The sequence below is a fragment of the Panthera uncia genome, chromosome D4 (genome assembly GCF_023721935.1).
Source record: "Panthera uncia isolate 11264 chromosome D4, Puncia_PCG_1.0, whole genome shotgun sequence".
NCBI lineage: Eukaryota > Metazoa > Chordata > Mammalia > Carnivora > Felidae > Panthera > Panthera uncia.
Window position 1 is genome coordinate 65,073,266 of NC_064807.1, and position 21,805 is coordinate 65,095,070.

The 21,805-nt window shown below is 36.6% G+C and overlaps 1 protein-coding gene across 3 annotated transcripts in view; it reads left to right on the forward strand.

Annotated features, from left to right (window-relative positions):
- The window catches only part of FSD1L (fibronectin type III and SPRY domain containing 1 like), a 78,653-nt gene extending 63,608 nt beyond the window's left edge, over window positions 1-15,045 (forward strand). For all 3 annotated transcript variants that reach the window (XM_049627354.1, XM_049627362.1, XM_049627372.1), the window contains one exon: window positions 9,103-15,045. In XM_049627354.1, coding sequence (XP_049483311.1) covers window positions 9,103-9,225 — 123 coding nt within the window. In that variant the 3' untranslated portion in view covers window positions 9,226-15,045. The remainder of the gene's footprint in view (window positions 1-9,102) is intronic.
- The last annotated feature ends 6,760 nt before the right edge of the window (window positions 15,046-21,805 follow it).

A 21,805-nucleotide genomic window follows, 5' to 3' on the forward strand; every position in this document is an offset into this window, starting at 1 on the left:
ATTTTTTAAGATTCATTTATGGTTTGTCTCCCTCCCTGTTTTTATATTATTTTTGCTTCCCTTCCCTTATGCCCACCTGTTCTGTATCTTAAATTCTACATATGAGTGAAATCCTATGATACTTGTGTTTCTCTGACTGATTTCGCTTAGCATAATACACTCCTAGTTTCATCCATGTTATTGTAAATGCAAGATTTCATTCTTTTTGATTGCTGAGTAATATTGCATCATATATATATATATATATATATATATATATATATATATATACCGCATCTTTGTCCATTCATCAGTTGTCACTGTACATTTGGGCTCTTTCCGTAATTTGGCTATTGTCGATAGTACTGCCATAAACATTGGGGTGCACATGCCACTTCCAGTCAGCATTTTTGTATCCTTTGGATAAATACCTAGTAGTGCAAATGCTTGGTCATAGAGTAATTCTATTTTTAATTTTTTGAGTAATCTCCATACTGTTTTCCAGAGTTGGCTGCCCCAGTTTGCATTCGCACCAGCAGTGCAAAAGGGTTCCTCTTTCTCTGCATCCTTGCCAACATCTGTTGTTTCCTGAGTTGTTAATTTAGCCATTTGGACAGGTGTGAGGTGGCATCTCATTGTGGTTTTGATTTGTATTTCCCTCATGATGAGTAATGTTGAGCATTTTTTCATGTGTCGGTTGGCCATCTGGATGTCTTCTTTGGAGAAGTGTCTATTCATGTCTTTGTCCATTTCTTCACTGGATTATTTGTTTTTTTGGTGTTGAGTTTGATAAGTTTTTTAGAGATTTTGGATACTAACCCTTTATCTGATATGTCATTTGTATATGTCTTTTCTCATTCTGTCAGTTGCCGTTTAGTTTTGCTGATTGTTTCTTTCACTGTGCAGAAGCTTTTTATCTTGATGAGGTCCCAGTAGTTCATTTTTGAACTGACTCTTTTGCCAGATATATGCATTGCAAATGTCTTTTCCACTCTGGCTTTCCTTTTCCTTCTCTTGGTAGTTCATTTTTGCTTTTGTGTCCCTTGCCTCCGGAGACATATCAAGTAAGAAGTTGCCGCGGTCAAGGTCAAAAAGGTTGTTGCCAGTTTTCTGTTCTAGGATTTTAACGGTTTTCTGTCTTATGTTTAGGTCTTTCATCCGTTTTGAGTTTATTTTTGTGTATGGTGTAAGAAAGTGGTCCAGGTTCATTCTTCTGTATGTTGCTGTCCAGTTTTCCAACACCTTTTGTTGAAGAGACTGTCTTTACTGCATTGGATATTCTTTCCTGCTTTGTCAAAGATTAGTTGGCCATACATTTATGGATCCATTTCTGGGTTCTCTCTTCTGTTCCATTGATCTATGTGTCTGTTTTTGTGCCAGTACAATACTATCTTGATGATTACAGCTTTGGAATATAGCTTGAAATCCAGAATTGTGATGCCTCCCACTTTGGTTTTCTTTTTCAGGATTGCTTTGGCTATTCGGGGTCCTTTCTGGTTCCACACAAATTTTAGGGTTGTTTGTTCTAGCTCTGTGAAGAATGCTGGTGTTATTTTGATAGGGATTGTATTGAATGTGTAATATTGGTGTTTTAACAATATCTGTTCTTCCAGTCCACAAGCATGAAATACTTTTCCATTTCTTTGTGTTTTATTCAGTTTCTTTTATAAGCTTTCTATAGTTTCTAGTGTACAGATCTTTTATATCTTTGCTTAGGTTTATTCCTAGGTATTTTATGGTTTTCAGTGCAGTTGTAAATGGAATCGATTCCTTGATTTCTCCTGCTGCTGCTTCATTATTGGTGTAAAGAAATGTATGGTGATATTATATTCTGCGGCTTTGCTGAATTCATGTATCATTTCTAGCAGTTTTTTGGTGAATCTTTTGGGTTTTCCACAGAGTATCATGTTGTCTGTGAAGAATGAAAGTTTGACTTTTTCCTTGCCAATTTGGGTGCCTTTTATTTCTCTTTGTTTGATCGCTGAGGCTAGGACTTCCAACACTGTTGAAAAACAGTGGTGACAGTGGACATCCCTGTTGTGTTCCTGACCTTCGGAGGAAGGCTCTCAGTTTTTCCTCATTGAGGATCATGTTAGCTGTGGGTCTTTCATATATATGGCCTTTATGATCTTGAGGTATGTTCCTTCTGTCCCTACTTTCTTGAGGGTTTTTATCAAGAAAGGATGCTGTATTTTGTCAAATGCCTTTTCTATATCTATTGAGGATCATGTGGTTCTTATCCTTTCTTTTATTAATGTGATGTGTCACATTAATTGATTTGCAGATATTGAACCAGCTCTGCATCTCAGGGAGAGGAATAAATCCCACTTGATCGTGGTGCATAATTCTTTTAATGTATTGTTGGATTTGGTTTGCTAGTATCTTCTTCAGAATTTTTGCATCCGTGCTCATCAGTGAGATTGGTCAATAGTTCTCCTTTTTAGTGGTGGTTTTGTTCGCATTTGGAATCAAAGTAATGCTAGTCTCATAGAATGAGTTTGGAAGTTTTCTTTCCATTTCTATTTTTTGGTACATCTTCAAAGGAATAGGTATTAACTCTTCTTTATTTTTTTTATGTTTATTTATTTTTGAGGAGGGAGGAGAGGGAATGAGGGAAGGAAGGAGGGAGGGAGGAGGTGCAGAGAGAGAGCGAGACACACAATCTAAAACAGACTCCAGGCTCCGAACTGTCAGCACAGAGCCAACACGGGACTCGAACTCACAAACCGCAAGATCATGACCTGAGCTGAAGTTGGACACTTAACTGACTGAGCCACCCAAGCACCCCATCTCTTCTTTAAATGTTTGGTAGAATTCCTCTAGGAAGGCGTCCATCCCTGGATTCTTGTTTGTTGGGAGATCTTTGATTACTGATCCAATTTCTTTGCTGGTTGTGGGTCTGTTCAAATTTTCTACTTTTTCCTTTTCAGTTAGTTTCTAGGAATTTGTCCATTTCTTCCAGATTGCCCAATTTGTTTGCATATAATTGGTCGTAATAGTCTCTTATAATTGTTTGTATTTCTGTGATGTTGGTTGTGATCTCTCTCATCTGATTTTATTTATTTGGGTCCTTTCCTTTTTCCTTTTTGATCAATCTGGGTAGGGGTTTATCAATTTTGTTAATTCTTTCAAAGAACTAGCAAGCTCCTGGTTTTGTTTATCTATTCTACTGTTGTTGTTGTTGTTGTTTTTAATTTCAATATCATTGACTTCTGCCCTAATCTTTATTATTTCCCTTCTTCTGCTGATTTTGGGCTTTACTTGCTGTTCTGTTTCCAGCGCATTTAGGTGTAAGGTTAGGTTGTGTATTTTAGACATTTCTTCCCTCTTTAGGAAGACCTGCATTGCTACATACTTCCTTCTTATGACCACCTTTGCTCCATCCCAGAGCATGTTTTCATTTTCATTGGCTTCCATGTACTTTTTAATTTCCTCTTTATTTCTTGATTAGTGCATTCATTCTTTGGTAGAATGTTCTTTAATCTCCAGTTATTTGTGGTCTTTCCACATTTTTTCTTGTGATTGATTTCAAGTTTCATGGCATTGTGGTCTGAAAATATGCATGGTATGATATCAATCTTTTTGTACTTGTTGAGGGCTGATTTGTGACCCAGTGTGTGATCTGTTCTGGAGAATGTTCCATGTGCACTCAAGAAGAATGCGTATTCTGCTGCTTTAGGATGAAATGTTCTGAATATATCTGTTAAGTCCATCCGGTCCAGGGTCTCATTCAGAGCCATTGTTTCCATTGTTGAAAGTGGGGTGTTAAAATCTCCTACTATTATGGTATTATTATCAATGCGTTTCTTTATGCTTGTGATTAATTGATTTATAAATTTGGGTGCTTTCAAATTGGAAGCATAAATATTTACAGTTGTTAGATCTTCTTGGTAGATCCCTTAATTATGATAGAACGCCCTTCTTCATCTCTTGTTATAGTCTTTGTTTTAAAATCTAGTTTGTCTGATATAAATACAGCTACTCTGGCTTTCTTTTGACGTCCATTGGCATGATAGATGGTTCTCCATCCCCTTATTTCAATCTGCTGTGTCTTTAGGTCTAAAATGAGTCTCTGGTAGGCAGCATATAGATGGGTCTTGTTTTCTTATCCATTCTAATCCCCTGTGTGTTTTGATTGGAGCATTTAGTCCATTTACATTCAGAGTGAGTACCGAAAAATATGAATTTAGTGCCAATGTGTTTCCTATCGAGTTGATGTTTCTGATGATGTTCTCTGGTCCTTTCTAGTCTTTATTGCTTTTGGTCTGTTTTGTTTTGTTTTTTTCTTCACTCAAAGAGTCCCCCTTAAAATTTCTTGCAAGGCTGGTTTAGTGGTCACAATTTATATTAGAAAAAGTCATTATTCTCCATACAAAATGCAACTTGGTTTGAATTTATTTTTTTATTAAGCAGATGTTACTGCTTCTTCCAACTCCTTTATCCTTTGGATTTCTCTGTAAGTTTGGGCTACTCTGGGGAGTTCTGCAGTACAATTAAGACAGATCCTCATTATTCTGGCTAGACCTTTTCTTAATTTGGGGGTTACTTCTACAATCAAGGGGGGTTATTTCCATTGCAGAGTTGGCAGAATGTTTTGTATGTGTGTTCTTCCACCATTACCCTGACTGTAGCTTCTCAAACTGTGAGGAGAAAGTATTCAGGGTATATGTGGGTTTAAAATATAGTACTTTTAACTCTCAAAATTGATAATGATCATTCACTTTGGATACCCCAAAATCTTAAATTTAAAACAATGCTAATAACTAAGACTCTTGGTTTTTCATTAAAAATTAAAATTAATCAGTGAATCAAGTTATTGTTCATAGAAAAACACTTAAGGATTTAGAAGGGTTGTTATTATTATTATTATTATTATTATTATTACTTTACCACAAACCTCTGCTGTATTATGTGTTTTTTGGCTGTTTTTCCAAATAGGTCATTCAGGGACAAATTTGTTTACCATATGAAACTCAAAAGTTATTTTTTTCCTTGTGTCTCAAAGGGTTGGATTTCATGTTTAATTTGAGTTTATCTCAAGTAGATATGTAGTGAGTTTATTGCTTTTCATTCCAAATAATTAAACACTAACTACATTAGTAAGTGTTGTTAAGATGCTTTAGGAAAAGTATTTTCAAACTGGTTGAAATTATTTTTTTCCTTTCATTGAAGGGTTTATTAACTAGGTCAGTGATTATTAAACTTTTTGTTTACAAGATTAGTTTTCTTTTTAAAAAAAATTTTTATGTTTATTTTTGAGAGGGAGAGAGAGAGGGAGGGAGGGGGGAGAGGGGGAGAGAGAGAGAGAGAGAGAGAGAGAGAGAGAGAATGTGAGTGGGGGAGGGGCAGAGAGAGAGAGAGAGAGAGGGAGGAGGACACAGAATTCGATGCAGGCTCCAGGCTCTGAGCTGTCAGCACAGAGCCCAATGTGGGGCTTGAACTCATGAACGATGAAATCATGACCTGTGCTGCAGTTGGACACTTAACTGACTGAGCCACCCAGGCACCCCTAGTTTTCTTTTTAAAAGCAGGTTTATTAAGGATAATTCATAGTAGCGTACAGTTCTGTGGGATTTGACAAATGCTTACAGTTGTGTGACATTACCATAATCAAGACATTGAACATTTCTATCACCCTACAAAAGTCCATCTTCCTTTGTAATGGACCTTTCTAATCACACCCAGCCCTGGTAGTCACTAACAAGGTTTTAGTCTCCATAGTTTTGCTTTTTCCAGAATATTACAGGAAAGGAATTGTATGGTATGTAGACTTTTGATTCTACAGCATAATGTATTTGAAATTCATCAATGTTGTGTTTATCAGTCATAGTGTCTTTTTTTTTTGCTGACGAATGTGTGTTTTATTGCTGACTGTATGTAGCACATGTTATCCACTCACCAGTTGAAGGACTTTGGGGTTCTTTCTAGTTTTTGGCAATTATAAGTAAAGGCACTGTAAATGTTTGCAAATAGATTTTTTCGTGAGTATTTGTTTTCATTTCTCTTGGGTTAATACCTAGAAGTGAGGGTATTAGATCACACTGAAAGTGTATGTTTAGGGTATCTGTGTGTCCCAGTAGGTTATGCATTTGCTTTCGGCTCAGGTCATGATCTTACAGTTCATAGGTTTGGGCCCTGCATTGGGCTGTGCTGACAGCTCAGAGCCTGGAGCCTGCTTTGAATACTGTGTCTCCCTCTCTGTCTGGGCATCCCCACTGACACTGTTCTCTCTCAAAAATAAACATTAAAAAAAAATTAAAGAAAAAAAAAGAAAGTGTATGTTTAACTTTATAAGAAGCTACCAAAATGTTTTCCAAAGTGGCTGTATGACTTTTGTATTCCTTTTAATTTTTTTAAATTTTTATTTAAATTTTAGTTAACATACAGTGCAATATTGGTTTCAGGAATAGAATTCAGTGATTCATCACTTAAAAACAATGCCCAGTGCTCAACACAATAAGCACTCATCACCCATCTAGCTCATCTCCTACCCATCTCCCTCCATCAACCCTCAGTTGATTCTCTGTCATTGAGTCTTTTGTGGTTTGTTTCCCTCTCTCCTCTTTTTCCCCCCTTCCTATGTGTTCATCTGTTTTGTTTCTTAATTCCACATATGAGTGGGGCACCTGGATGGCTTAGTCAGTTAAGCGCTGACTCTTGATTTCTGCTCAGGTCATGATCTCATTGTCATGGGGTCATGAGATCGAGTCCTGCGTCGGACTCCACACTGAGCATGGAACCTGCTTAAGACTCTGTTTCTCCCTCTTCCTCTGCTCAGCCCCTGCTCCTGCTTTCTGTCTCTAAATAAATAAATAAATAAATAAATAAATAAATTCCACATATGAGAGAAATCATATGGTATTTGTCTTTCTCCAACTTATTTCGCTTAGTGTAATACATTCTGTCTCCTCCATGTCATTGTAAGTGGCAAGATTTCATTCTTTTTCTTTTTTTAAAAAAGGTTTATTTTGAGAGTGTGAGGGGGAGGGGCAGAGAGAGAAGGAGAGAGAGAATCCCAGTCTCTGTGCTAGTGCGGAGGCTGATGTGTGAGATTTCACCTGAGGTGAAATCAAGAGTTAGCCGCTTAACTGACTGAGCCACCCAGGCCCAAGATTTCATTCTTTTTGTTTAATATCCCCTGTGTGTTTGTGCGTGTGTGTGTGTTACATACACGCACATACCACATCTTTATCCATTCATCAGTAGATGGACATTTGGGCTCTTTCCATAGTTTGGCTATTGTTGATAATTCTCCTGTAAACATTGGGGTGCATGTAACCCTTTGAATCTGTATTTTTGTATCCTTTGTGTAAATACTTAGTAGTGCAATTGCTGGATGGTAGGGTAGTTATATTTTTAGTTTTTTGAGGAACTTCCATACCGTTCTCCAGAGTGGCTGCACCAGTTTGCATTCCCACCAACAGTGCAAGAGGGGATACCCTTTTCTCTACATCTACACCAACACCTGTTGTTTCTTGTATTGTGATTTTTGCATTCCTACTAGCAATATATGAGAGTTTACCACATCCTTGACATTAATATTGTCAGATTTTTTTGTTCAGCAGTTTTAATAGGTATGTAATGGTATTTCATTATGGTTTTAACTTGCATTTTCCTAAGGACAAATGATGTTGAGGATCTTTTCATGTGCTTATTTTTCATTTTTATAATGTCTTTGATGAAGTATCTATTATTTGTTCATTTTTTATTGGGGTACTTGTTTTCTCATTAATGAGTTTTAAGATTTCTTTATGTATGCTGGATATGGGTCCTTATCAAATAACTGCTCTGCAAATATTTTTTCCTAGTTTGTGGCTTTTCTCATTTTGTAAACATTTTGAGGAGAAGTTTTTCATTTTAATGAAGTCCGTTTATCCATTTTTTTTTCTTTTATGGATCTTGCTTTGCCTACCTCAAGGATACAAAGATCATCTCTTTTGTATTCTTCTTAAAGTTTTATGGTTTTAGGTTTTACATTTAGGTCTGTGATCCATTTTGAGTTATTTTTTTATATATTGTACCAGGTATGGTTTGAGATCTGTTTTTTGTATATGAATTCCAAGTGTTCAAAAAAGACTAACCTTTCTCTGTTGATTTGCCCTTGTACCTCTGTGCTAGATATTTTGAGTAAATATGTTTGTAAATCACTTAAATAACTTCAAAAAAAAGTAATATAGTAGTTTTATAATCACAGAGCTTTTGTATTTGGGGAGTTATCATTACTGAACCTACTAGTTTTAAAAATTTGGAATGTTCGTCATACAGCTATAAAGTTCACAGGTCAGTGGATTCTTTGGTATAGTATGTAATCACTTAGTAAATTTTAAACACTTTCAGGTATAATTGAAGGTGGGAATACTCCAACAGTTTCTAAGTGTCCCTTGTCTCAAGCTATGTCTTCTACAAACCAGGCATCGATGATAATTAAAAGACCCATACTTTCATATTTTAATTCACTTGAGTCTGTTCTAAATAAGTTATTCACTTTATTCAATTTTAGCTGCTCTGTTTACAAGCAAAGCAATTTCATCTTTCATAAACTTACATTTATAATTAATAGAATATGGCAATATGGTATATCTGGATATTATTACCATTTGCATTTTTCTCAGAAGTTCTTAAAGAATTAATAAAAGAGTTCTTATTGTTAACAAGTTAGGGAAGAAAATAATGGATTTTACTCTGTTAACACTGGGGTGTTGGATTCCTATAGTCTCAGGCCACACCTCATCACAATCTAAAGCAATAATAGGGGTAAGGAAATTGGCTCTCTGTGCACTTCTCTTGGTTGTGAAGGTTAGCATCAGTAGAAATAGCCAATATTTTTGGCCTATTAACCCTAAAAATTTAATATCTAAATTTCTGCAGCCCTTAGTTCCTTCTCTTGTGTGCAGTTCCAGTGGGTTCTGCTACCACAAAGACTTCCTCTGGCCTCTCTGGTTCTCAAAAACTCTTGAGTTAGCCTTCCTTTTCACTTCTCGGTTCAAATATAAAGGTTATCAGTTTGGAACTTGTTGACATTCACATACGTGGCATTTTGCCTTTCAAATGGAACTTTAAGAATCACCTCAGTTCTAGTTTGATTTGAAATCTGACTAAAGCTTTGGTTTTGTCTTTTTTTAGGTTTGGTGTGGTGGACTTTCTTTAAATACTGGGATGCAGGTCCCAAGTGCTGTGAGAACGCTTCAGAAAAGTGAAAATGGAATGACGGGTTCAGCTAGCAGCCTAAACAATATTACTCAGTAATGCTTACTCAGAATATATTTCACCCCCTTTGGGTGGCCTTTTCTGTGCAGTTACTAATCACAGAAATTTACAAGTGGTGGAAATCAGGTTTGCTACCTTCTGCTTTAAGGCCTGGGATGTGTTAGCATTAAGCATCTAGTACCAAGTACTCACGGGAACCTACTGTGCAGTAGCATCAAGCAAGCAGATTCTGAGCAAGAAACTGATGTTTCGAAGAGCAAATGGGAAGAAAGGCAGTGTTTAAATAGTTACATAGAAACTCATTTTTGTGTTTCTTGGATTACTTTGGCTCTCCTAAAATGTTTAGTTAGTATGTAGCCCTAGGACCTGAGAGGAAAGCATTTAAATCTTGTCTTCTTTCCCCTGTACTTTCTCTTTATCTTGTCACTACCTATTATTAGGTTCTTACACTGAAGCTTTAAAAAAAAATACAGTCTTCTAAGGTTGTCTAAAAATTGAAATCATTGGTTGGGGATGCTAGAAATGTTTTCTTAATTGTTGTCCTTTCGTAAAGAAGTTGAGTTTTGCTAAATTATCCTCTTTTGTTTTACTGACTAGATTGTTTATCATTTTCTCTTTTCCAAATATTGTGACATTTCTCTTATTTGAGTTAAAACCCAAAATAGAGTGGATAGGAAGAGTTTAGCTTAAAATCACCCATACATTAGTTGTCGCTGTTGTTGTTTTTAACCTGCTGCACTAACAGTGGCAAAGGGATATTCTTTATATGTTGCCTTGTTTAATTAGACTTCTTTTCATTCCATCATTTTGGATGATGGATAAGATTTTTTAAAGCTTTCTATTTTCTGATTTTGTTGTCACATTTAGTACTACCTTTAATAGTTGTCTTGGTAAAATTCTCACTTGAATTTGGTAGTAATTGATAATTATACTGATTTTTAATATTTCTAGTAGGAATGAAATTTTATTAAAGTTTAAAAAAAGGTAGAAAAACCTACATCATTTAAGTTTTATCTAAGAACATAGGTTATAAAGGGAGGTGCCTAAAACTACTGAGGTCATTTATGTCTGCTTTTTAATAAGGTATGGAATGGTTTAAACAAGTGTTTTGAAAAATGTCTACATATCTCTGACTTATTTACCATATAAGTTTTTCAAACGTAACTATTCAGAGGTTATTTTTCACATTTGCCTTCCAAAGGGGTATAATTCTTCCAAAAATCATCATAGAATAATCCTTCCCAACCTGAGGGAAAATATGTTAAACCGTGAATAAAACCCATAGTTATTGAGCAGAACATACCTATTTTTTAAAAGTTGGTTAAAATTTTTAATACAAGTTCTTTGAGCCAAACTGAAAGTTGCGATTTCAGTATTTAAGAACTCCTTGAACGTTTTAGGTGGTCTCTGGAATTTACTTTCTCATGTTGACCTTTTTTCATTCTTATTTTAAGGGTATTATGCTCTGACAACCTTCTCCCAAGAAGGGACTATTGCTGCTTACATCTGAGCTGCCTTTTACAGAAAAACCTGTGAAATAGGAATAGCTCATTCTCTCCTCAAGTTTACTGTTTACTGATATAGGGTGTTTTGTTTTTTGGTAAAACAGACCTAAATGAGGAATTTTGTTTGAATTAGGTATTATTTTTCCAGAGGGCATTTATATCTGCACCATTGTCTCATGACATATTGGTAGTTTTTAAAGACTATAAGGCAGTTGAGAGAATGAAGTATGTCCATAGATATCCTTTTGATTCTCCAAACTATAATATTGGGTTTTGTTCTTCCTAAAGATTTTGAAAAATTTTTGGATATTCTGTTCCCTACAGTGGTGTTATTCCAGGACCTAAGAAACAGGAAGTTACAATTCTCTTTCATAGAGTCAAATCTGAAATTAGTAATTTAGTGGTGGAGCTGCTTTATGTGAACAATTACACATGTATAGTTTAGCAAAATTGACACAGAAAAAGCCAGAAGTTCTTGTATAAAATTTTTTACTATTACGTCTTATGTAATTGTGTCTTCTCTTTAATTCAGTGCCTTCTTCCTCTAAGTGTGCTCTTACTTCATGCCCCCTGCAGCGTCAACTGATAATTTAAGCCAGAGACCATTATGTTATACTGGTGAGGGCCTTCTGTTGCAGGTGAATGGAGCAGAGGATTAATCAGGGGCTGGAGGAGTGCATATGCTTCTATTCTGTGCTCATGCCATCATTTGAAACCCTTCATTTAAATTTTCTAATATTCATTTGGAAAATTCATTTGAAGTAATAACAAGTATTACTTCAAAATAAAAATCTGAGGTTTTCCTGTTACTATGTATGCTTCTTAAAGGTCTCTATAAAGAACAAAAGTTTTAAGTTTATATGTGTTAAGTTAAACTGGAAAAGTCTGCCACCCTCCTTTTCAAACTAGAAAATAATCAACTGTAGTGCCTATTTAAATAGTATCAAATTAAGGTAACTCTTAACTTGACCATAATATATAACATTCTCAATGTCATTTGAATTAAAAACTATTGAGCCTTTTTGCTCAAATTTAATGCATTGTGGGAAGATGGTATACCCTTTCAGACTTTATTAGTTTGTTTACTCTTTGTTTTGACAGGTCAAACATGATTGCTTTCTGTAAAAGAAATGCATGAGAGGTTGACGGTAATAGATGTATTACAGGTATAAAAATTGTTTTATAAAAACGTGCATTTGATATTGCATTTCTCTTTTAGCAGTTGAATCCCAAACCAGTTTTAGTAAACTGGGTTAAAGAAATGAAGGAATTGCCTTAAGCACTTTAGAAAAAAAATTTTTTTACAATTCATTTTGACTCTTTGGGCCTACTCTGTCACCTATGTGTTTAACTTTTGGTAAATATGTATATATGAAGCATTTAATAACTGAGTGCACATATAAATTTAACATGCAGTGATTCTTTGAATGTCCCAGGTATAGGTAAACAAATTGAAAGTATTAGAGGCGTGCCTGTCTGTACATGGGTTTTATTGATGGCACCTGTACTGTGTTGACAAACCGTTAACTGCCACTGTACAGCTAGACTTGGCCTACTTTGTTCTGCAAACAGTAACTTTTTCCTGTGTTATCATTTAAAGAAACATATTGGCTTAGTTTTATTTACTCACTTATTAAATTAAAGTATGAACAGTGTCATGTATAATTGGAATTTTTGGTGACCGATCCTTGGTGGTACAAATAATAAAAGTAAATAATTTGTAATGAAATATTATAATTAGGTTCACATACTCCATTTCATGACTTACCCAGAATGATTATTTTTTCTCAATACTTGTAAAATTATAGTTATTTTGTTTCCTTTGAAAACATGAAAAAATTGACAAAGGATATATATATATATATATATATATATATATATATATATATTATATATGATTTCAAAGAGTATTAATTCTGGAAGAGGACACTGTTAACTTCTTACTATAAAATATTATGATTCCAGGCTAAAAATACTAAGGACTATACTTTCAAATCATTGTAATTCTTTTAAAAACCCCATATTTATTAGATCAGTGTCCATTCATTGGCTAATTCATACAACAGATAAATTTAAGTGTCTGTGATACGGCAGCCGTACTTTGTATCTAGATTTCCACAATTAGTGAAGTTTGATTTACTGTACATATAGTTTTGCTACTTTTGAGTAATGTGACAAAGTTTGCATCTTAAAAACAATGTTTCTGCTAGTAAGTCAAATTTTAAAAAATAAATTATTAAAGTTTATAAAAAATTCAAATTAACTGCATTAATATCGTTCAGTTTTACATAGTCACATAAAATGGATCTAGAACAGTTTCTTCTTTGATTTTATTTTAAACTGGATATATTCTTTTAGGGAAGTGTATGGTCGGCATAAATTTACTCAACACCCAAGTAACCATAAAGTTATTTGCTATTTTTAAACAAAACATACATTTCATAATGTCAGTACTAGAACATTATAATAGATCATGAATATTTCCTTAATCATTACAGAATGATTACCTCATGTTCAGTATGGTTTTAAAAACCTTTTATGTGTATCTTACAGTATTCACATTATACAAATATTTGTGACCTGACATGCTTTGTTACCTGGAATATTTGATTAATGTAAATACTTAAGCTTTTTGAGTAATTTGGAGTTTAAATGGATTGTGTTTCCTATATGTTGTTTTTATTGAAAAGATATTGTTGGACTTGCCATATAAAGGTTAGTACTGGCTTATAAATAACAGAGATTGCCATAGTACTTTTCTCCTCAGACTATCCAATTATTAAATTAAAACAGTATTTGTTATTTCTGGGTCAATATAAGGTACTCACTTTTGATTCATAATCATTTGAGCTTTGTTAGTTTAAACTGATACATATTCTTAATGATACCCATTCACTCTAAGTTGGTCCTTGGGAATGGGCATTTAGAGGATTTCACAGTATGTAGGGCAGAAGGTGGGTGAATGTGTTTGCTTTGGCTTGGAGCTTTATAAATTTGGACCAGTTTTAAAATAAGTCAAATTTTAAGTGATTGGTAAAAGGCATTTCTGTTAGTATTGGAAATTTTTTGAGAGCCTAAGGGCTGTAAGAATGCATATATATTTTAACATTTTCAATATCTCTAAGGTACCAAAGCACGGAGTCTCATTTACCATTTAAGGGAGACTCTTTAAAATAAAATTTATAACTAATTCATACTATAACATATATAACAATTAAAGTTTTGGAACAACTTACATTAAAAACCACTAGTCTTTAAGATTTCTGGATATAAAAAGTATTTTGGTTTCACTTCTTTTAAAGTAATTAAATTCAAAATTAATCACTTTCTACCATATACTGAGTAGATCTATGACCTCAGCATAGTAAATCATTTCTCATCTTTGGGCCTCCACTGCCTTACATAAAATAATTATAACTTGTTCAGCTTACCTCCCAGGGCTGTTGCGAGAAATAAAATGAAATGGAGTATGTGAAGTTGCTTCAACAACAGTAAAATGCTATGTAAATGTAAGGCGTTATTTTCAGTGAATAATGGATTTAAGTGTTGGGTACTTCTAGATGTTCTTTCTTTTAATAAAGCATGTGCTTAAAGTGGTATCACTAGGACTTCAAAGTGATTATTTAAAAAAAAAAAGGAAAGAAAACACCACCTGATTATAATGCCCTTTAACATTCTTTTGTTTGTGCAATGCTTGTGGCCTTTTTGTATTTTCTCATCAAACTTGTTACTCTCTATCTAGACTTGGTACAACTGTAAACGTCTCTCACAGCATTCATGTGTCAGTGTAGAATAGTAGCATAAATAAACATTTTAAGCTATGTTTCCATTCAGGCATTTGCACTTTCAATTTATGACTGCTTAGTTCCACATGCAGAGTGAACTTAGCCCAGATATTTTCCAAACAACCAAATGATTCAGCAGTTTGTTGACATGGGATAAATGATATCAGGTGTATGTGCCCACTTACCATTTGACAACTTTTTTTGCATTAAAAGATATGATGAAACATTTCAAAACTTTGCTAACCTGAATATCATTTAGTATCTCTCCTAACATTTGTTTTGCTTTAAATTGGATTTGTTAAATGGCTTACAGGTTATCTTAATCTGTAGATTATTTGGTATGTCTATCATTTGGACATGGTTTTGCTATGCAGTTCTGATAATAAAAATTCTAATTCCTCAGGTTTAACCTTTAAGTTACGGATGAAGAACATTAATGGACACTTTTAATGTACTCAGTTCTGCAAACTAGTCTTTTAATAAGCATATTGCCTCATTATCCTTGGAAACAAGACAAAGCCTTTTAAACTTTAAACTTTTTAACTTCAAAATAAAGTATTCAAAGTGGAGTAACTTGAATGTTGAAATGATTATATGCTCTGTGTAGAATGACCGAGCCTAAGTTCTTACAAAAGCACCTGGAATATCTCCTCTAAAAATTAAACTTTTTCTGCTTTCCTTTGCTTCAGTGCTTGCATTTTTATCAATTTTCATTAAATATCTACAGTGTACTGTTGGGGATGAGAAGATTAAAAAAAAAAGTCATAGTCCCTCTGCCCAAAAAGTTTATATTTTAGAGCAGTGCTGTTCAACAGAATTTTCTGCAGTGATGGAAAGTTCTATATTTGTGCTGTCCAAAACAGTGGCCACTAGATCCAGGCAGCTGTTGAGCAATGTAAATATGGTGAGTTAAACGAAGAAACTAAAATTTTTATTGTGATTAATTTAAATGTAAAGAGCCACATCTTACTAGTAGCTATTTTACACAGTGCAGCTATAAATGGAAGGTGAAACATGCTAGAACTATAAATCAAGCACTTAGTTTTTCTGTCTTTGGAGCTTGTCACATTGTGGGTTACATTTTGGCAGATTGTAGCCAAAAAGAGGCCAGAATCTAAATCTTTTTAAAAGTATTTCCTAACTTGAAATAAGTTTAGGAGAAAAAAGAAAACCAATCAATGACTAGATGAGACTGGAGCTCCTGTAACTAAGTGTTTTCACCAAAAGAATGAAGGGACACTGGATAGTCTTGAGTCCTAGGGAGAGGAGTGTGATGTAGATAGTAAGAAAACAGTACCTTATATAGAAGATGGAGTGGAGAACAGTTCAGCAATATCAAGATTTTAAATACACATACCTTTGAAAAGTTAATTCCATTTCTAGGTATTTCTCTTACATACCCACAAATAAGCCAGTACTCTTTGCAGCATTACAAGAGCAAAATACAAGCAACCCGACTGTTAATTGAAGAAAAGGATGGGCTACCACAATTCTGAAGTCTCCCTTTTTAACTTGCTGCACTGGCAAGCTACCATTGTTACATACTTGTCTACATATATTCTGCATGCCCTTTCCCCAGTAAATGCTATGAATATGTAGACCATTGTGGGAGTTGGTTTCCTCAATTAGAGTCCTTTCCATGGAATATCAGTCCTTCTGTGCCTGTCCGAATCTCTGTGGGATGAGAACTTGGGAAATTGCACTCTACTTTTCTGTCCCAAGTATTTCCCTTACTAAATCCTATTTTACATTTACACTGCATGGTACTAGTAGTATGTTTACGCCCCTTTTGCACAAGGTCACCAGAATGATTAGATTATGGTGCTAAAGTAACCCTATATACCTGTTACAGAATATGCTATCAGTGGAAGGGTATTCATGATATTATGAAATAGAAAAAGCAAGTCCAGCAGTGTATATAGTATGACACCATGAGGGCGTGTGTGCACTTAGCCTTGGGAAAGAGGGGTCCCTGCACGGATCCTCATACTTGCTGTGCCTCTTCATGGAATGGAAAATTGAAGGAACCAAGGAACTGCACCCACTTGGATGGTACTCATTGTGTACCAGATAGCCAGAGCCCTAGAATTCCCTGCCTGACCAGCCCAAAGCTTGATTCCAGAACAGATACAGGCCTCTTCCCCAAATCATCCTGAAGACAGACTGTGCTACAGAGGTGTGTGTGTGTGTGTGTGTGTATACACACACACACACACACACACACATATATATATATATCTTCATATAAAGTATATGCCTTTATACTTAAGGAGTGGCAGTTTTATGAGTAGTGTGGATGGACCTTGGATATGCAAACAGGTGTGTACATGATGCATATCAGGACTCTTGTGGCAAGCTGAAGCTAGAAGTAAAAGAAGACAGACCCAGGACCTTGTGGGAAGAACAGGCAGACCTAGTTCTCATGCTGACTCTACAGTATATGTCTGAGAATTCCAAATTTGATCCTAGATTACTGTTCCTTGAGAAGGAATATTTGCCAGGGTAGAAGGATATAATATGGTTAATTCTTTACTCAGACATTTAAAATATGTCAAACTCCATTTGTACTCTTGCCCCAGGACTCAAAATAGTAGGATGGGCCACGATGTGTGTGTGTAATCCCCCATCTGAGTGATTTTTTAAAAGATGGATCTTTGCCTATAATAGAGGCTGTTTTACCCATTCTCGTAACCTTTGTCCAACTGGATTGGCTGACCAAGTTAAAAGCATACTGACAGCTGAAGGCTTACAGCTGAGCTCCACTCTAGTACTGCTGGGAGAAGTACTGCTCCCACCAGTTTACCTGCAGTTAGCTATTTCTTCCCAAACCTGTTTGTACTGCTGGCAGCCATTGTAGTTATATAAATATGACATAAGCCGAAATGAAATACGAGTATGAAATATTGTAAAGAATGTAGAGGGAAACTTATAAAGAGCTTTAAAAAAGTCACAAGATAGTTGTGTCCAAGAAAATTGTAAATGATAGGGGAGTATTGCAAAAACAAAACAAAACAAAACAAAAAACAAAACAAAACAAAACAAAACAAAAAAACCAACCTAGGACTGTTAAAGTTAAGATTCCTTTACTTAAGTTCCTGGTCTACTTTAAAATAATAAAGTAGAAATAGTAGGTGATACAGTATGTCTGTGGCTTTTATAAGAGAAACAGTGAGAAACTACAATTGGTTGATCCATATTTTAAAATATCTTAGCTGGGGCGCCTGGGTGGCTCAGTCTGTTAAACGGTCGACTTCGGCTCAGGTCGTGATCTCTCAGTCCATGAGTTTGAGCCCCGCGTCGGGCTCTGTGCTGCCCGCTCAGAGCCTGGAGCCTGTTTCAGATTCTGTGTCTCCCTCTCTCTCTGCCCCTCCCCTGTTCATGCTCTCTCTCTCTCTGTCTCAAAAATAAATAAACGTTAAAAAAAATTTTTTTAAAGATCTTAGCTGAAATCAAAAGATTGGCCAGTGAAATTACTTTGCTTTAACTGCCTTCCCCCCCCCCCCCGCCCCAGGTTTACATGAAACAAGATTAGTTTTGCACTTGAAAAGTATTTATTTCTCAGAACTTGATGAAAAATTTTCCCTTTTTTTGGTTAATTTTTATTATGACTTTTAAAATATACAGAGAAGTAGAGTCTATTAATAATGAACACTTTTAGGGGTGCCTGAGTGGCTCAGTTGCTTAAGCGTCTGACTTGGCTCAGGTCATGATCTCAAGGCTTGTGAGTTCCAGTCCTGCGTCAGGCTCTGTGCAGACATCTCAGAGCCTGGAGCCTCCTTCATATTCTGTGTCTCCCTCTCTCTCTGCCCCTTCCCCCCCCCCTCAAAAATAAACAAACATTTAAAACATAATGAACACCTTTATGCTCATCACAGATTTACCAGTTATTAATATTTTGCCATGTTTTATCCTCTTTTTTAAAGTTTTAAAACATTTCACCTTATAAGCACTGCAATATGCATCAATGAAGACTTACTCTTTTAAACACAGCCACATTCCACTAACATTCTTAGGAAAATTAACAGCACTTCCTTAATATCATCTAATGGCTCAGTCCATATTAAAATTTCAGTTGTTTCAAAAATGTCTTTTTATGGTTGCTTTCTTCATGTCAGGATCCAGACAAGGTCTACACACTGCATTTGCTTACAGGTCTCTTAAGTCTCTGATGTTGTAGTAGTTCCTTCCCTCCCCCCTCTTTAAATACCATTAATGAAGAGACTGGGGTATTTATCTTGTAGAATACGGCACATTCTGAATTTAGCTGATTGCTTCTCTACACACTTTGTTAAATCTAGAGTTTTATTAAACGCACGTTCGGTTTTTAGGCAAGAATCCCTCACAGGTGCTGCTGTGTGTTGTCTGTTCCATCCTGTCATGAAATACACGATTTTTGGTTGTCCCAGACTCAATCATAAGATTGATCACTGGGGTGGGTTCAGGTGGTGCCAGCCTAAACCACCTATTAATAAGTTCCCCATCAAAAAAATAATGCTAAAACGTCCCCAGCAACATTTCACCTTAGTTTTAACATCTATTGATGAATGTTAGTTGTATTATTTCATTAGGAATAGCAAAATGGTGATTGTTCTATCATTCATTTATTAGCTAGAATTCTCATTAGGATTTTGGTTACACTGACATACAGTTCATGCAAGAAAGGATAAATACTTTTTTTTTAATGTTTATTTGTTCTTGAGAGAGACTGAGCACGAGTGGGGGCGGGGACAGAGAGAGAGAGAAAGAAAGAGACAGAATCTGAAGCAGGCTCCAGGCTCCAGCCTGTCAGCAAAGAGAGGACGTGGGGCTCGAACTCACGAAGCATGAGATCACGACGTGGGCCGAAGTCAGACGCTTAACCGGCTCAGCCACCCAGGTGCCCCAAAAGGATAAATACTTGATGTTTTTCCCTTTATCAAGTTTTGCAATAGTGATTGGCAACCAATCACCCTGGAAACCTTCAATTATGACTAATGCGTTTCATTTTTAAAGAATTACAAAGTGAAGAATTTTTACATATTTGCAGTGTTTCAATCGATAGCTCAATTCATTAGCTCAATCGATAGTTATTCATTTTGATGCTCAAAATTTCCCATATTAGGTCCATCAAGTTAGCACTTGTGTCCAGTAATCCCTTTAATCTTCGATAACTTCCTTCCTTTGGGTGTTATCTACTTTTTCGATTAATCTACCAACTACTAGCTCTAAGTCTATAGAACTAGTTCTAAGTAATAAGAGGACTTTTACAGAATAAGCTTGTATATACACAGAAAAGTTCTAGAAGGAAAAACCAGAAACTTATAACTGGAAATGAGAAATTAAAACTTTTCAGGGCATTTGGGTGGCTCAGTGGGTTAAGCCTGGGACTCTTGACTTTGGCCATGATCTCACAGTTGGTGAAATTGAGCCCTGCACGTTGACGGCGCAGAGCCTGCTTAGGCTTCCCTCTCTCCCTCTCTCTTTCTGCCCCTTCCCTGCTTGCTCACACACGCTCTCTCTTTCAAAATAAATAAACATTAAAAAAAAAAAAAAACTTTACATACTGTTTCAAACAACAAAGTTTAGAAAACTCAAATATACAAAAGGAGTATTTTCAGTTTTTACTATGGACTGATAATTTTGTATAAAGAACCTAAAATTACAGTAATTTATTTAGTGCTGTATAGTTTTTAAAATTCATGTCAAAATTGACATTTCTGGCCCTTAACAATTCATTGTATTACACTGTGAAGTTAAGAACTAGGCCGGAACTGTATGCGTATATATTTCCAGACCTAAACCCGAGTGTAATAGTCCTATGGAGATGGGATGCCGTGCACCTCAACCTCACGAGCAATATTAATCACAGCTGCTATTTCCCACTACATCCCCATCTCATCTAATGGTACCCAAACCAGAATTCAGGGAGTTATTCTGAATCCCTCTGTTTAGCCCACACGCAGTAAAAAAAAAAAAAAAAAAAAAAAAAAAAAAATCAACTATTTGTTGTTTATCTGAAATTCACATCTAACTGGCACTCTATATTTTATCTGCCAAACTCACGCTTCAAGAAGCACAGCTCAGCTGGTGCCTCCAATTCTTGCTCCACTTCCTAAATTTTATGTCGCCTCGGTGCGCTACTGTAGTTGTTACGAAGGCAAGCGCCGAAAGGGCTTTGGCTATGTGGCCTGATATCAAAAGCTAAGAATCGTCAGGGATCAGTAAACTTCGGGCGGTGAAGTCGCAGGCGCCGCGGATACACTGAGGTCCAGGACAGTACAGCAGGAGCGTCTCCCACAGCAACCAGAGAGCCACGGCTTTGCACTTGACGGCACCTTTTGCAGCGGTTGCTGTGAATGCCGTAAAGCGGAGCTGTTGGGCAAGGTAAGGTACCGGAGACGCCGCTTGGTCGCGGTGGGGATGGGTGTGCGCCTTCAGGCTGGTATCGCCGGTGGCTCGGGTGCCGCCACCGGGCATTCCTCAGCATTCTGGGCACCTATGTCCCCCGCCCCCCAGTGGTCGGGGCCGGCCACGGGCTGAGCGTGCTCCGGGTGGAGGGCGGAGGACGGAGGGCGGGGGACGGAGGACGGGGGACGGAGGACGGGGGACGATACCCAGTTCACAGCCAGGGCGGTCCTTCCCACGTTCCTAGGCTTGTCAGCAAGTAGAAATCCGCATCTGGGGACAGGTTCAGTTTTGGAGGCCGATCGAAACCTTCGTAGACTGCGGTCGGGGTAGTGACGTTTGAGCAGGGTGGTGAGAGCCATCTCAGGATTTGGGAGACGATAGGCATTGGGGGTGAGGGGTAGGGCGGAGCGCTGCAGGTTGTGGGACCGATGTGTGCAAGGGTGCAGAAGCATGAAGGAAACTGCCAGGTTTTGGCAGTACCGCATGCTTACTGGGGTAGTGGCCGGAGCAATGGGTACAGGAAAGGAAAGGCCAGGAATGTGGCAGCAGCTAACGTTGGGTCTCAGAGGGGAAGTACTTTGATGCTCTGTGAGTGTGGTGTTCTCCCATGGGCAGTGGAGAACTACAACAGCCTTACAGAGAGGGATGATTTAATTAGCCAACTCTCTTTTGATGCCTTCCCCGTGGGTTCAACTTTCAGTTCATTTGGAGAAATATTTACTGAAGCGCCCGGGTTTTGTGCTTCATAATGAGTGAACGCAGCTAGCCATGCCCAATAAAGTTTCATTTGGCTTTGATGTCTGCCTTTTGTTTGCACTGTCAGTTGGGGGATGTTGGGAAAGACTGGATATATGTAGAAGTGGCTGTTACAAGCTTTGAATTGGAATGAGGAAAACTGAGTTTAGATTTCATCATCATCACCAGTTTCTCAAATAACATGAG